We start from the raw sequence: 16,983 nt of genomic DNA on the forward strand, positions 1-16,983 counted from the left end.
AATTCATTTCCCTATCCAATCACTTAATTGAAAAAGTTCCATTAAATCTGTTGAACATAACTTGGCTTTACAAAATCAATGGTAGCAGTTTAAATTATATCTTATGCATCTCTCCTTAGTTGAACAGTACAAATTAAGCTGATAGGATTCTTTACTGTGTATAGTTAATAAAAGGTATTTAGACACTAAAAATGGGAATGGAAGGAAGCCTTCCAGCCCTCTGAATATACTTCACCTTGCAATACATAAGTATATCAAAATTAGGAGCAGGAGTAGGCCATTCAGCCCTTCGAGAATCTGTTCTGCCTTTCAAACAGGTCATGGCTGATTTTCCACTTCAACTCCACCTTCCTGCCCATTCCACAGGCTTTAACTTGCTGAGAGACCAAAAATCTGTCAATCCTAGCCTTAAATACACTCACTGGATTAAAGAATTCCAAAGACTCAAAAAGAAACACACACAGAATTTCAAAAGTTCAAACATTTCTCCTCATCTCAGTCCTAAATGCTCGACCTCTTATCCAGTGACTGTTCTGTGTTTCAGGTTTCCCAAGCAAAGGAGAAAAGAAAATTTTGTCTTACCTATCAAGCCTGTTTGGAATCTTATCTGTCTCATTGAGGTTACCTTTCATTCCTTCAAACTCCAGAGAATATCAATCCAATTTACTCAGTCTCTCATAGGACAACTTTCTCATCGCAGGGGCCAATCTAGTCAACCTTCACTATACTGCCGACAGTGCACATATATCCTTCCATAAAAATGAATACAAAAACCACACACAACGTTAAAGATGTGGCATCACCAAAGCTGTGTACAATTGTACAAGACTCTCCTTAACCTCATGCTGGAATCTCCTTGTAAAAAGAGGCCAACTTTTCATTTACCTTCCTAATTCCATTAACTCACAATCAATAATTCATTCATCCAGGTAAAGAAAAATAATTGTTATCACTGTGAAAAGCACTCTACTTTCTTGGCTCAGATGTTGGGAAGTCTGAAAATTAGCAAAAGTACTCACGGATTAAATCTTTCCATAATCCCTGCTATTTATTTCATCCTGTGTAACTCTGTTACATTTCTATGGCCCACATCTCTGAGTTTAAATCTTGGTCCACAGGGAGACCAGGCAACAGCAGGCATGGCCACTGGCAGTTGGCCACCTAAGTGGATTTGTAGAGAGCGTGTTACAATTTTATCTTAATTTCAAACAACAACAGCGATCTCTTCAGTGCCTCAACAAAGATCAGACCTGAGCAGAGTTGAAAACAATTCCTTCCTCAAGTTGGCAGCAACTCGCTCCCCAATTCTGGACAGGAGAGTGATGTAACAGCAAGTCAGGATTCCCTAAAAGCACAAGGCACATGTAGCATTAAGTCCAGAACCAGAGCAAAACTCACAAACACATTGAGTATGATATTTCAAAATACAATGAAGGCAGAATTTTGAGAAATTGAAGTAACATGCACTTTGAAAATGACGTGTCAGTGGCACACAATCTCAGATTCAGAGTAATACCCACTCTACTCTTACAAACAAAAAGTGAAGCTCCCTCTGCTTGTTTAAACTGAAGGGAAAGCTCCGTCAACACTGTCTGCATCAAACTTCCTTAGGACAAGTACAGCACACGGTTAGACTCAGTTTAAAGAGTAAGGGCAGCTTTACTGTAAGTAAAGTTCCCACAATACTGTCCCCATCAAACACTCCCAAGGCATTTAGATATTGAGTAAGGCTACTTCCAGTGATGTAGCACTGTGATCAAAGCTGGGTCCCCTATTGTTTGTCATATATTTAATCTATATGGAGAAGAATTTGGAGGGTTTGATAAGTACATTTGAGGATGATACGATTATTGGCAGGATAATGAAGAGGGAGGAAGAAGGTCTTAGGTTGCCCAAAGATATAAATGGGTTGAATAGATGGGTAGATCGGTGACAGATGGAATTTAATCCAAATAAATGTGAGGTGATGGGCATCGGTGGGTGAAGGATCCACATAGGTATCAATGACACAGGTAGGAAGAGGAAAGAGGTTTTGCTGAGGAAATATTAGCAGCGAGGGGCTAAATTTAAAAGTTAGAACCAAGAAGGTAATAATCGTCGGATTATTACCTGAGCCACGAGCAAACTGGCACAGGGTCAATAGAATTAAAGAGGAATACGCAAGACATTGGGGTGGAAGAACAGGTTTGAACTCATGGGACATTAACATCAGTACTGAGGAAGGAGTGGAAGCTGTTCCAATGGAATGGCCTCCAGCTGAATCATGCTGGGACCAAAACCTCAGTGGTTAGCACTGCTGTCTCACAACACCAGGGTCCCAGGTTCATTTCCAGCCTCGGGTAACTGTCTGTGTGGAGTGTGCACATTCTCACCGTGTCTGCATGGGTTTCCTCTGGGTGCTCTGGTTTCCTCCCACAGTCCAAAGATGTGCAGGTCAGGTGAATTGGCTGTGCTAAATTGCCCATAGTTTTAGATACATTAGTCAGAAGGAAATGGGTCTGTGTGGACTTGTTGGGCCGAAGGGCCTGTTTCCACGCTGTAGGGAATCTAATCTAATATAATTGCGTAACTAGGGCTGTGATTAGGGCTTTATATGGGCATCAGTCACAAGGGAAATTATGGAAAAGGGTAAACTGGTGGTGGGTGGGTGGAGCTTAGAGCTCAGCAGAGGTTATCATAGTTTCCAGAACAAGTAATAGGACAGAGAGGATGGAAAAGATCAAGAATCTAACTTCAGGAAGAGCAGATAAGATGACAACCATAAGAATGAGGGCAGTCAACACAGTCCTGGGGGTGCGGTGCTTAAAAGCATGCTGTATATGAAGCAAGGTAAATGAACATGTAGCACAGATTGAAATTGGCAGGTACAATGTTGTGGGCATCAATGCAGGAAACTAAATATCTAAGGATACATGTCCTATCGAAAAGACAGGCAGATTTACCAAGGGACACAATTGCCTCATTAGTAAGAAATGAAATTAAATTAATTGAAAAAAGTGATTTAGAATCAGAAGGCGTAGAACCTGTGTGGGTAAAGATGAGGAACTGCAAAGGAAAAAAAGACTCTGATGGACATCGTGTACAGTAGGAGTTGTTTCCAGCAGTAGTCAGGATGTGGGGATGAGAATAAATCAGGAGATAGAAAAGGCACGTAAGAAGGGCTTCAGTATGGAGGGGAATTGGGGAAACCACTTTTACAGCTGATCTCAAGAAAAGGAATATATATTTGGAAGTGATGAATTTGGAGGGCTCTGGAGTGGCCTTCTTCCATACTGTAAACTTTTATGACTATATGGGGAATAACGGGTGGACAGAAAGCAGCTGTTGCCCTTGGTTGAAGCGTCAATAATGACAGGGCAAAATTTTAAAGTCAAGGCAGGAAGTTTAGAGGAGATTGGAGGAAAACCTTTTTCAACCAGTGGGTGGTGGAAATTTGGAATGCACTGCCTGGTTTGGAGTAGAGGTGGAATGTCTCACAAAGCACTTGAAAGATCATGACATTCAAGACTCTGGACCAAGTGCGGGTAAGAGGGATTAGGGTGGATGGGTCACAGCAGTATCAATGGGCCTCCTTCTGCTGTAGGACTCTAATAAACCCTATTAACCACTCCTAGTGCCAGTACTTCAACAGTCTGAATTTACCCTGTACCTTATCAAATGTATTCACCAGGAGTTGTAAACTCAAAGTATAAACCCAGTGACATCTTGCTGAATCTTACCTGAAGAGTGTAGGCAATCATTAATTTTATAGCCGGCATCTTCATAGCCTTGAGGTAACAGGCTGGGTTCGTCTGCAGGCATTGGACAAGACCATTCATTAGATCTCCCAGCAACAGCGGGATCTGAGTATTAAGCAGAGCTGCACCACAGGCAAACTGGAACATAGTGAAGAAATGAAAGTATCAGCGAGAGATTTGGGTTATAGTGGGGCAAAGAGGAATGAGTATTTTACACAGTCCTATCACTGTATCATACAGCACTGAATGAGGCAAATCAATCCATGGTGCTAGCCAATTAATTTCATTCCTTCTTTTTGTTCCCTATCGCCTATCCCTAAAATTTTCCTTTTTAAGTACTTATGTACTCAAGCTCAATACCATCCAGGACAAAACAGTCCACTTGTCTGGCACTGTATCTACCATCTTTGCCATTTCCTCCTCTGTGACTGATGCATCGTGATCGAGTACCATCTATGACATATGTGGCAGCAACTCATCAAGATTCCTCAGACAGCACCTTCCAAACCCTCAACCACTTCCATCTAGAAGGACATGGGCAGCAGGTACATGGGAACACTGCCCCCTGCAAGTTCCCCTCCAAGCCACTCACCATTCTGACTTGGAAATACATTAGCATTCCTTCATTGTTACTGGGCCAAAATCATGGAATTCCCTACCTTAGGGCATAGTGTGTCTACTTACATCATATAAAAGACAGTTTGTGGATGATGTAACGATTGGCCAGGTGGTAAATAGTGAGGACGAAAGCCTTGGGTTACAGGAAGATAGATACAGGTTAATCAGATGGGCTGATCAGTGATAGATGGAAATTAATCCTGCTAAATGTGAGGTGAAGCATTTTGGAAGAACGAACAAGATAAGGGAGTACTCAGTAAATGGCAGGATATGTGGAAGCTCAGAGGAACAGAGGGACCTTGGAATGCTCTTTCACATAATCCTGAAGTTGGCAGGACAGATTAATAAAAGGGGGTTAAGAAAGCATATGGAACAATTCCCTTTATCAGTCATGGCACAGATTATAAGAGCAGGGAGGTTATGTTGGAGCTGTACAGGACTTTGGTTAAGCCACAACTGAGGGACTGTGTGCACTTCTAGTCACCATACTATAGGAAGGAAGTGTTTGCACTGGAGGGGGCGCAGAGGAGAATCATCAGGATGTTCCCTGGGTTAGAGTATTTTAGCTTTGAAGAGATGCTGTATAAGCTCAAGTTGTCTTCTTTGGTGTAAAGAGATTTTATTTGTCTGTCAAATCTGTTCCAATTCTTTGAAGACCTAATAAGAAGTTAGACAAAGGAGAGCAAGTGGACTTGATCTACTTAGATTTCCAGAAGGCCTTTGACAGGGTGCCACAGTGGAAGCAGCTAAATAAGCTAAGAGCCCAAGGTGTTAGGGGCAATTTACTGGCATGGATAGATGATTGGCTGACTGGCAAAAGACAGACAGTATGGATAATGGGGTCTTTTTCAGGATGGCAGCTGGTGACAAATGGAATTTTGCAGGGTCATTGTTTGGACCACAACCATTTATGTTATACATTAATGATCTGGACAAAGGGTATTGTTGCTAATTTTACAAATGACACAAAGATAGGTGGTGTTGAGGAAGTGGGGAAGCTGCAGAAGGATTTGTCCAGGCTCGGAGAGTGGGCAAAGAACTGAGAGATGGAATACAAGATGGTTATGCATTTTAATGAGAAGAATAGAGGCACAGAGTATTTTCTAAATGGGAAAAGGCTGAGGAAATTTAAAGCATAAAGGAATTTGAGTCTTACCTCAGGATTCTCTTAAAGTTAACATGAAGGTGACAGGAAGGTAAATGTAATGTCAGCATTTGTTTCAAGAGGGCTAGAAAAAAAAAGAGCAAAGATGTACTGCTGAGGTTCTACACGGCTCTGGTCAGACTGCATTTGGAATATTGTGAGCAGTTTTGGGCTCTGTATCTAAGGAAGGATATGCTGGTGTTGGAAGGGGTCCAGAAGATGTCTACAAAAACGATCTATGTTCTATAAAGGGCTTGTTACATGAGGAACAGTTGAGGACTCTGGATCTGTACCTTTTGGAGTTTAGAAGGACGTAGGAGATCTGACTGAAACTTAGAGCATATCGAGAGACCTGGATAGTGTGGACACAGAGAAGACATTTCCACAAGTAGAAGAGGTAGGATCCAACAGCACAGCCTTAGTGTAAACTTACAACCTTTTAGAATGGAGATGAGGTAGAATTTCTTCAGCCAGAGGGTGGTTTATCTAAGAAACTTACTGCTGCACAGGCCTGTGGAGACTGTGTCATTGGTTCTTGAATAGTAAGGGATGAAGGGTTATGGGGAGAAAGCAAGAGAACAGGGTTGAGAAACATATCAGCCATGATCAAATAGTGGCAAAACACCCCACAGATGATGGTTTCCAAAATGGAAGGGAGGAGTGGAAGGGAGGGGCGGGGGAGGGAGTCAGGGGATGGGAATGGAGATTATTTGAAATTGGAGAACTCAATGTTTTCCTGATGAAGGGCTTTTGCCCGAAACGTTGATTCTCCTGCTCCTCGGATGCAGCCTGATCTGCAGTGCTTTCCCAGCACCACACTCTTGACTCCCTTCCACTGCTCACTGCCACCAACCGGATTCATTCCTCTCATTGACCAACCAGGTTATACCCTCTACCTGTCTTCGCCTATCCCCACTTCACCACTCTGACCCTGCAACCCCCTTTATCTGCAGCCCCCACCCCACACCCATCCCCAGTCCTGAAGAAGGGTTACACCCGAAACGTCTACTTCCCCACCTCATGATGCTGCCTGGCTTGTTGTGTTCTTCCAGCCTCCTGCCTGTCTATGATCAAATAGTGGAGCCACCTCGGTGGTCAAATGGCCCATTTCTGCTCCGATATCTTATGGTATTTTGTTAAAAGCGGAGCCTGGACCTGATAGAGGCATTTAAAACTATGAGGGCATGGACAGGGTGAATAGAAAGCAGCTGTTCCCCTTGGTTGAACAGTCAATAATAAGGGGGCAAAAGTTAAAAGGTAAAGGCCAGGAGGTTTAGAGGAGATTTGAAGAAAAATGTTTTCCCCAGGATATGGTGGGAATCTGGAATACACTGCCTGGGAGGGTAGTAGAGGTGGGGCACATCACAATCTTCAAAGAGTACACGAACAAGCAATTGAAATGTCATAACGTTCAAGGCGATGGACCAAGTGCTGCCAGGTAGGATGAACGTTGATATTTCAGTGCAGATTGCATGGGCCAAAATGTTTCTTCTGTACTGCACAACTCTGACTCACCCCTCTGCCCATTTATGTACCTAATTTTATCCATTCCAAATTCAGGCTGATTAGTATTTCCACAAAGAAGGAATTCTCATTCAACGCTTTTACATTGGTCAGTTCTGCAGTTTAGCCCATCAGGCAACTGAACTCTGTACACTAGCTCCCTAAGGTATCATTACCAAAGCCTTTTCCTGATACTAACTCAGGCTTTTGTGGACCCAAGATTCAATTGCTGTGAAACAGTAGCCAATTTTACAATCTAAGAAAAGATAGACCATATACAGATGCCACTCTCCTATCCAAAACTGCCAGATAACCAGGTGTGAAAATATGCTGAGTTGTCAATGGAAACCAAATGACAAATCAGAACATAGTAATTTTCCATTCCTTCAGGTATGGGACAAATGGGCAGAGGGGTGAGTCAGAGTTGTGCAGTACAGAAGAGACATTTTGGCCCATGCAATCTGCACTGAAATATCAACGTTCATCCTACCTGGCAGCACTTGGTCCATCGCCTTGAACGTTATGACATTTCAATTGCTTATTCACGTACTCTTTGAAGATTGTGATGTGCCTCACCTCCACTACCCTCCCAGGCAGTGTATTCCAGATTCCGACCATATCCTGGGGAAAACATTTTTCTTCAAATCTCCTCTAAACCTCCTGGCCTTCACCTTTAACTTTTGCCCCCTTATTATTGACTGTTCAACCAAGGGGAACAGCTGCTTTCTATTCACCCTGTCCATGCCCCTCATAATTTTAAATGCCTCTATCAGGTCCATGCTCAGCCTTTTCCAAAATATCATAAATCATCCATCTGAGCAACAAAATACCACGTAAACAGATGGAAATAACAGTAAAATGACTGTACTTCAGAAAATCAGCTGGACACTGAAAACATTTTTCTTGTATTTAGATAAATATTTTAGAAGCAAACTCATATTCAGTATTTCATCATTTTTAATTACAGTAGTGGAGTAAAATTAATTTGTTGATTTGCAATGTTCACAGCCAATTACCACTGAACTCAGTGGCTTGCTCAGCATTTCAAAGGGCAGTGAAGAATCATTGCTGGGAGGTCTGGAGTCGAGACCAGGTAAGAATGGCAGACCATCCTTCGTAAGAGGCTTTAGCGTGCCAGATGGGAGTTTACAACAACTAATGATAGTTTCATCATCATCAGTGAGAATAGCTTTCACTTCAAGATTTATTACTCAGTTTTAAATTCCACCAGGTGCCATGGTGGGAATTGTACGCATGTCCCCAGAGCATTAGCTTGGCCTTCTTAGTTGCGAAACAAGTGATATTACCACAACAGTATCCTTTTCATAAAAAGTTAGTTGAAGAATCTAAAGCTTAAAATTTTCTGTTACATGTTGAATATTTAATTAATGTGAGTATAATGTTGTGGGGACACCTTAAACGAGGAAATTCTCATTAAAAGCTGAAATAAGGAGACACAGTTTCTCTGACACTCATTGGTCTGTGGAATTCTCTTTTGTAAAGAACAGTGGAATCTGAGACATTGAGTGTGTTCAAAATTAAGCTAGATTTTTGATTCAAAAGGAGTCAAGGGTTATGGAGTGGATAAGATTTAGTATTGAGGTCGCAATCAGATTAGCAGAGCAGGCTTGAGGGGACAAATGGCCTTTCTCTCCTCCTAATTCTTGTGTCATATTATCCACAGTTGATGCAAATATTTGGTTCAGGATAATGTATAAATTAATCCATATCGCATAGCTTCAATTAAGGTGTGTTTTGCCTCTAACAAGAACAAATACCTCTTTAAATGTAACGAGTAATGTTTTCCAAGAAACAGTCAAGGGAGGAGAGCAACATAAAAAGGTCAGCACAGCAACAGCCTTGTAGAGTGACTTTCTCCAGTTGCCAATCAGTCAAACTTCACTCAGCTGCCAGATGTCAGAGCAAGTTCATTGTGGTACTGGTTGATGCTCCATTGCCACATTAGCATCAAAACATGGAGCCAGAACACTGGGCTTCAGGCCCACCAATCTAGAGGATAGAATCTGGGCTGGGCAGATTCCTGCTGCTATGTAGTTGGGCAGTGGTGCATGCCCAGCAGTTCAGTACAGTCTGCCAGGTCCCCTTTGCCACACCTAAAGAAAATCATGAGATGCATGGTGAATAGCCAAGATCTTTTTTCTAGCGTAGGGGAGTCCAAAGCTAAAGGGCATAAGTTTAAGGCGAGAGGGAAAAGTTTTAAAAAGGAGCACAGAGGGTGGTGTGTGTATGGAATGAGCTACTAGAGAAAGTGGTGGAGGCTAGTACATTAATAGCAGTTAAAAGGCATCTGGATGGGTACACGAATAGGAAGAGTTAGAGGTGTATGGGCCAAATGCTAGCAAATAGGACTAGGTTGGATTGAGATGTGTGGTCAGTGTGGATGAGTTGGATCAAAAAGTCCCTTTTTGTGCTGTATGACTTTGACTGCTGGCAGAAGGCAGTGCTGGATTCTGAATTTTAAACCAATAACTTCACTGATATTTTGAAACTGGCAACTGGTTCCTAAGCAACAGGTGAAAGGAAAATGCTTTTCAAATTTAATGTAGTGCCTTAAAGTTAGAAGAAGAATTTTCAAGCAATCTCCTACCTGTAAGCAATTAAACGTCACCGAGCAAGCAGACATGCTTTTTACAAATTTAATTACAGGATGTGAACTCGGTTGTCTATTCATTATCGAAATGTGTGACCTCGTTAAACAGTTGTGATCCACATAGTACAATGTGCAGAGAGAATTTCAGAACTTTCATTCATCAACCATGAAGGATCAAGGATATAGTTCCAAGTCAAGGAGGCCTGTGATTAGAGAGCAACTTGTAAAGGTGGTATTGCAAAGCCTTTGATCCCTCGTTCTCACATGGTCGAAGTTAGGGTTAAGAATACATAGGGGATTGACATGAGCTAAATTACTCTTGTAGGTAGCTGGCATGATCAGCATGCCAACAGTCCACCTCCTGCTGGAACAATTTTATTCTATTCTACATGAAGGGGAAAAGTACTTGTTGAATTTCTGCAGCTCATATTTGTAGATATTACACACTGACACTGCTGAGCATTGGTGGTGAAGGGATGGACATGGTACCAATCAAGCAGGCTACTTTGTTCTGGATGATGTCAAGCTCGAGTGTTGTTGCAGCTGTATACATCCAGGCAAGTGGGGAGTATTCCATCACACTCTTTACTTGTGCCATGTTGATCATGGGTAGACATTTGCAAGACAGAATTTGCTGCTAGGTGCAGAATCCCCAACCTCTGACCTGCTCATCACCACAATATTATAGCTTTCACTTCAGTTACAATTATTTGTGATTCCCAGGATGTTGATGATCAAGGATTCAGAAAGTTAATGTTGTTGAATATCATGAGGAAGTGGTTATATTCTCTCCTTTTGGAGATGGTTATTGCCTTGCATGTGTGCTGCAAATGTAACATACCAATAATTGGACCAAGCCGGAATACTGTCCAGTCCTCTTGCATATGGGCACAGACTCTTTCATTATCTGAAGAGTTGTTAGTTGGACTGAATGCTGAATAATCAGTGAACATCAATGTCCACTTCAAAAACAAAACAGCCCTGATCTTAGTATGTAGCTGATTAAGCCAGAAGGGAAAACTGGCAATCACACCCAGCTCTCATTCCTTATGATCTCAGCTAACTGCACATTGGAGGGAAAGTCATTAATGAAACAGCTACAGATAGCCAGTCTAGGAGACTATTGTGATAGCGTACCACTTAAAGTCATTTCAATGTTATACATTATAAAACTGTATTTTTTGGAGTTTAGCAGAGAGTGAGAAGTGATCTTATTGAATCATACAAATCAGGGGATTTGACAGGATGCTGAGAGGCTGTTTCCCTTTAGGGATAGATGAGAATTAGATGAAGTTTAAAAATAAGACGGAAATGAGGAAAAAATATTTTCTCAGAGTCATTGGTTTGTGGAATTCTCTTCCCCAGACAAATGGAGGCTGAATCATTGAGTATTTTTAATGCTGAATGGCATAGATTTTTAAATGAAAAACAAAGAGACAGAGGGTACCCGGGATAGGTGCGAAAGTGGAGTTGAGACCACAAATAGATCAGCCACAATCTTATCAAATGGAGGAGGAGACTCAAGGGACAAACCGTTAGATACTCCAGCTCCTATTTCATGTATGTATATATGTACCTTACACAAGTATAAATATATTATGTATGTATGTGCATATATGCATGACCCAGATTAGGTGGGAACATCAGTTTGCCTTCCTTGACTCAAATGAGTTTACACAATAATCCAATGGTTTTCATGATGACTTGTCCGAATGTTTAGATCCACAGATTTATTCAGTTTAATTTCATAACATGCCTTGGTGCATTTGAGTTCACAAGCTCTGGGCTGTGCTTGTCCAGAAGCAGAATCAGGGTAGAACCTATTAAATGAACAAGTCAATGCAAACTATTAAGATTCAAAGCAAATTTTTGTTTTAAACGTTAAATAGTTTGAACTAACTTGCTGAATTAAAACCAGGCTAGAGACAAAAAGAGGAAGCACAGAAGTTTAGGGAACTTTTTTTTAAATGGATTCATGAGATGTGGGGGTCACTGGCTAGGCCAGCATTTATTGCCCCATCCATAATTGTCCAGAGGGAGGTTGACAGTCAACCAAATTGGTGTGGGTCTGGAGTTACATATAGGTAATGGTGACAGTTTCCTTCCCCGAAGGACGTCAGGGAACCAGATGAGTTTGTACAACAATCGACAAGTTTCATGGTCATCATTAGACTCTTAATTCCAAATGTTTATTGGATTCAATTTCCAATATCTGCCATCTCTGGAGTTATACTCTCGTGATAATACCACTAGGACATCACCTCGCCAAATTGTGGAATGTGTCTGGTTAAGACAATGGGTTGAATGGCCTCCTCATGTGTTGCAATGTCTTGATGATGTCATAGAACATAGAAGAATACAGCGCAGTACAGGCCCTTTGGCCCTCGATGTTGCGCCGATCCAAGCCCACCTAACCTACACTAGCCCACTATCCTCCATATGCCTATCCAATGCCTGTTTAAATGCCCATAAAGAGGGAGAGTCCACCACTGCTACTGCCAGGGCATTCCATGAACTCACGACTTGCTGAGTAAAGAACCTACCCCTAACATCTGTCCTATATCTACCACCCCTTAATTTAAAGCTATGCCCCCTCGTAATAGCTGACTCCATACATGGAAAAAGGTTCTCACGGTCAACCTTATCTAAACCCCTAATCATCTTGTACACCTCTATCAAGTCACCCCTAAACCTTCTTTTCTCCAATGAAAACAACCCCAAGTGCCTCAGCCTTTCCTCATACGATCTTCCTACCATACCAGGCAACATCCTGGTAAACCTCCTCTGCACCCGTTCCAGTGCCTCCACATCCTTCCTATAGTATGGCGACCAAAACTGCACACAATACTCCAGGTGCGGCCGCACCAGAGTCTTATACAACTGCAACATTATCTCAGGACTCCGGAACTCAATTCCTCTACCAATAAAAGCCAGTACGCCATATGCCTTCTTCACCGCACTATTTACATGGGTGGCAACTTTCAAAGATCTATGTACATGGACACCAAGATCCCTCTGCTCATCCACACTACCAAGTATCCGACCATTAGCCCAGTACCCCATCTTTTTGTTACTCTTACCAAAGTCCTTCCTAGTCTCACCATTTCTTTAGATTGCTTTCTGATGCATCCGTTCCCAACTCCTACTTTTCCCAGAATTTATAAGCCAGGATGATTACAGAACGTTAAATCAGTCTACCATTAACCTACGTCTGCAAGATAAGAATAGGAAACCACCATCAGCAAATTCCCCTTCAAGCCACGCACCATCCTGACTTGGAAACATATCACAGTTTCTTCAGCACTGCAGGGTAAAAATCCTCATACTCACTCCCTGACAGCACTAAGGGTGTCCTGACACTGCATTGACTATAGTTGCAGCGCATTATAACCTTCTCCAGGACAATAAGTATGGGCAATAAATGCTAGCTTTGTCCACATTTTCAGATGTACTTGGCACAAGAACTGCAACTCAAAATGCTTCAGACTATATTTGGTCAGCTGATCTCAGTTACTTACGAGTATTGCCCAAATCAGAGTAGCAAATTCAGGGCGAAGAAACTTCCAAAACTCCTTCCAGTTAAATTCAGGTACAGGTTGCGGGGATTGCTTAACTTTACACCTCTGTTCCTCTTCACAATGCGCGACGTTGTTACGGAATTGCAGTCCTAGAGTTATTAGCCCAGGAGAAGTCACCAATAGGAAGGTATGATGAGTCCTCACTCGGCCACGTAGCCAGCCATACACACACTGTCTGATGCTTTTTCCTGACTTGTACAACAACTGGGAGATGGAAGTACATTCTGAAACCTCTGTAGCCAGAGGATATCTCCAACATGGCTGACCCCAGTTCAGACAGATCCTGCAGAAAGAAAATTAACAAGTTAATTTAGAAGAAAAGAAATTATGTAGGTTCAGAAAGATTGCCAACTTTGTGAATGAGCCCAATCCCACTGCTTTACTGTACTCCTCCCACAGCCCAAGTTCATTACGCTCCCCAGACCATCCCTCTATTGCTTTTCTCACAGCCCCACATCCTTAATGTTCCCCTCCCACAGTCTTACCACCTCACTGTTTCCCTCCCACAACCCAGCCTTATCATGCCACAGACATTCCTCCTGCCCCTCCTACAGCCCAATCTCCACACTGTGACATCCACTGCTCCCCCTTCTCACTGTGCCTCTCAAAACCATCCTCACTTTATTCTCCCACATTTCTCACTTCAACTTCCTATTGATGCCCTAAGGCCCTCAAGGAACCACAAAACTCTTCCTTTATGCTGTATAAATTCTAACCAGTGAAGAGTTGTCTCCAATTCCCAGTTTCGCTAGAGTTCCTTGATGCCACCATTTGGCCCTGGTTTGAATGGCTGTCACTCTCACCTCACCTCTGGAATTCAGCTCACTTACCCATATATAACCAAGGTTATAATCAGGTCTGGATTCATATGGCCCTACAGAACCCAGGTGAGCATCAGCGAGCAAGCTACCGTGAGAAAACGCTGCTTGACAATACTGTTAACAACTTCTTCCATCAGACATACAGTCCTACCAACAGTCTTACTTTTGTTTGAAGTTGTGCACTGGTGGGATTTGGGCCTGTCTGGCTGGGCCAGCATTTACTGCTGATCCCTAGTTGTCCTTGACAAGTGGTGATGAGCTGCCTTCTTGAACCATTGTAGTCCATGTGGGTAGACCCACAATACCCTTAGGGAGGAAATTCTAAGATTATGACCCGTGACAGTGAAGGAACGGCGATGTATTTCCAGGTCAGGAAGGGGAGTGGCTTCGAGGGGAACTTGCAGATGGTGGTGTTCCCACATATCTGCGGCCTTTGTCCTTCCAGAAGTGATCATGGATTTGGAAGGTGTTGTGCAAGGAGCTTTGATGAGTTTCTGCAGTGCACACTGTTAGTTAGTACACACTGTTGCTGAGCATCAGTGGTGGAGGGTGGATGCGACACCAGTCAAGTGGGCTACTTTGTCCTGGATGGTGTACAGCTTCTTGAGTGTTGTTTGAGCTGCACCCATCCAGGCAGTGGGCAGTATTCCAACACGCTCCTGACTTGTGCCTGGTTGATGGGTTTAAGGAGTCAGGAGGTGAATTACTCGCTACAGTATTCCTAGCATCTGACCCGTTCCTGTGGCTAGTGTTTATACGGTAAGTCCAGTGAAATTTCTCATGAATGTTAACCTTCAGGATAGTGGGAAACTCAGTATTGGGAACACCACTGAATGTCAACGTGTGGAGGTTACATTGTCTCTTAACAGCCTGGATATTGTCCAGATCTGATCACATTACAGCCTTTGTTCAAACATTGTCAAAAGAACCGAATTCCAGAATTAGACATGGACTGATGAGGAGTTGTGGACGCTGCCGAACATTGTGCAATCAGTGAATATCCTTACTTCTGACCTTATGACAGAGGGAAGGTCGTTGATGCAGCAGCTGATGATGGTTGTGACTAGGACATTACCCTGAGGAACTCGTGCAGAGCTGAGATGGCTGACCTAAAACAACCACAACCATCTTTTTATGTGCTAGATATGATTAATCAGAGAATTTGCCACAATTCCCACTGATTCCAGTTTTGCTCAGGCTCTTTGATGCCACACTCTGTCAAATGTGGCCTTGATGTGAAGGACTATCTCTCTCTGAAATTCAGTTATTTGTCCATGTATGAAACAAGGTTATAATGAGATCATAACCTGGGAGAACCCAAACTGGGCTTCACTGAGCAAGCTATTGTTGAGCAGGTGCTACTGGACAGCGCTGTGGATGATAGTTTCCATCACTTTACTGACGAGAGTAGAATCATAGAACCCCAACAGTGCCGGAGGAGGCCATTCAGCCCAATGAATTCATATCAACCCTCCAAAGCACATCCCACCCAGACACAGCATCCTACCCTATCCTTATGGCCAATCCACCTAGGCTGCACATCTTTCGACTCAAGGGGAAAACTGAGCACCCAGAGAAACCCAACGCAAACACATGGAAACTCCACACTGAGTCACCCAAGGCTGAAACTGGGTCATGACATTGCAGACTGTGATGGAGCATGATTCTGCTACTGCTGATGGCTCACAACATCAAATGGATGATAAATGGGGTGGACTTCAAACAGATCGAGCAAGTCATTGAGGATGTTCATGTCACAGCCTGTCAGCTGTCAAGCCTTTTAAACTGTCACTTTCCAGGATGGCAGTGGAGTCAGGCTACTGAGCTGGAGCCCGTCCACTCTGAATGCTTTTCTTTTTGTTTTAGTTTCTTATCCCTCTACTCACTTTCTGAATGGAGCTCAGTTGTGGAGGCAGTGGCGGCAACAGCAGAAGCTGGGGGTGGTGGGGGTGTCAGAGCAGGGACGCTGGTAGTCAGTCATGAGGCAGTTGGTGTGCCCAGGCAAAACTCTGGCAAAATGGTGGTTTCTTCAAGGTGCAGAGTACAGGAGTGGCTGGAGACCCAAATAGGTACATGGCGGGACTCTAACAGTCTGTAGCAAGGTGGCTGGTGAGCCCAGATGGTAGCTGGCAGAGAGACGGCAGCGCAGAGATTGAGACAACGAACTCAGCATAGAGAAGAGATCAATCTCTTGTAGAGAGTGCAAGCCCACGTGGGGAAGCCCAGGATGGAGCAACTGCAAACGTATGGCTAAAGAACGACTAATTTTGAAACTTTTAATTTTATTTATTTACTACTTTATACTGAGAAGAACTGTTATGTTGAATGTTTAACTTATTTCTTTGTTTTTCCACTTTGTACCTAGGTACTTTGTACTTCAGATGGCACTGCGAGTGATGATATTGCAGACTTTTCACTATACTCCTGAATCCTTAGACTTGAGTATATATGACAATAAAACCTAACTCTAAATTACTATCAAGCCAAGGATCAACCCTGGTTCAATGGAGAGTGCAGGAGAGCATGCCAGAGGTAGCACCAGGCATACCTAAACAAAAAAAAGGTGAAGCTACCAAACAGCATTACTTGTATGTCAAAACAGGATAAGCAACAAGAGAAGGACAGACCTCAGCAATCCCACAACTAACAAATCAGATCTAAGCTCTGCAGTCCTATCACATCCAGTCAATTAAATAACTCACTGGAGTAGGAGTCTCCACAAATATTACCCTCCTCAATGATGGAAGAGCCCAATACATCACTGCAAAAAAGAGAAGGCAGAAGCATTCACAGCAATCTTCAGCCAGGAGTGCAGAGTGGATGATCCATCTCTGCCTCCTATAGTGGCCCTCAGCATCCCAGATACCAATCGCCAGCCAATTCAATTCACTTCACATGATATCACAAAATGGTGGGAGTCACTGAATGTTGCAAAGGCAACAGGCCTTAACAATATTCATGCTCTAGAACT

The 16,983-nt window shown here is 42.9% G+C and overlaps 1 protein-coding gene across 1 annotated transcript in view; it reads right to left on the reverse strand.

Annotated features, from left to right (window-relative positions):
* Positions 1–16,983, reverse strand: part of abcb8 (ATP binding cassette subfamily B member 8) — a 62,297-nt gene that overhangs the window by 40,873 nt on the left and 4,441 nt on the right. The window contains exons 2-4 of the mRNA XM_043687563.2: positions 13,132–13,474; positions 3,720–3,875; positions 1,251–1,345 (exon numbers count right to left, since the gene is read on the reverse strand). Of these exons, the coding sequence (XP_043543498.2) occupies positions 1,251–1,345; positions 3,720–3,875; positions 13,132–13,474 (594 nt within the window). The remainder of the gene's footprint in view (positions 1–1,250; positions 1,346–3,719; positions 3,876–13,131; positions 13,475–16,983) is intronic.

The sequence above is a fragment of the Chiloscyllium plagiosum genome, unplaced genomic scaffold, assembly GCF_037043375.1.
Source record: "Chiloscyllium plagiosum isolate Xiang-an unplaced genomic scaffold, Cpla_swu_hap1 HiC_scaffold_4, whole genome shotgun sequence".
Classification (NCBI taxonomy): domain Eukaryota; kingdom Metazoa; phylum Chordata; class Chondrichthyes; order Orectolobiformes; family Hemiscylliidae; genus Chiloscyllium; species Chiloscyllium plagiosum.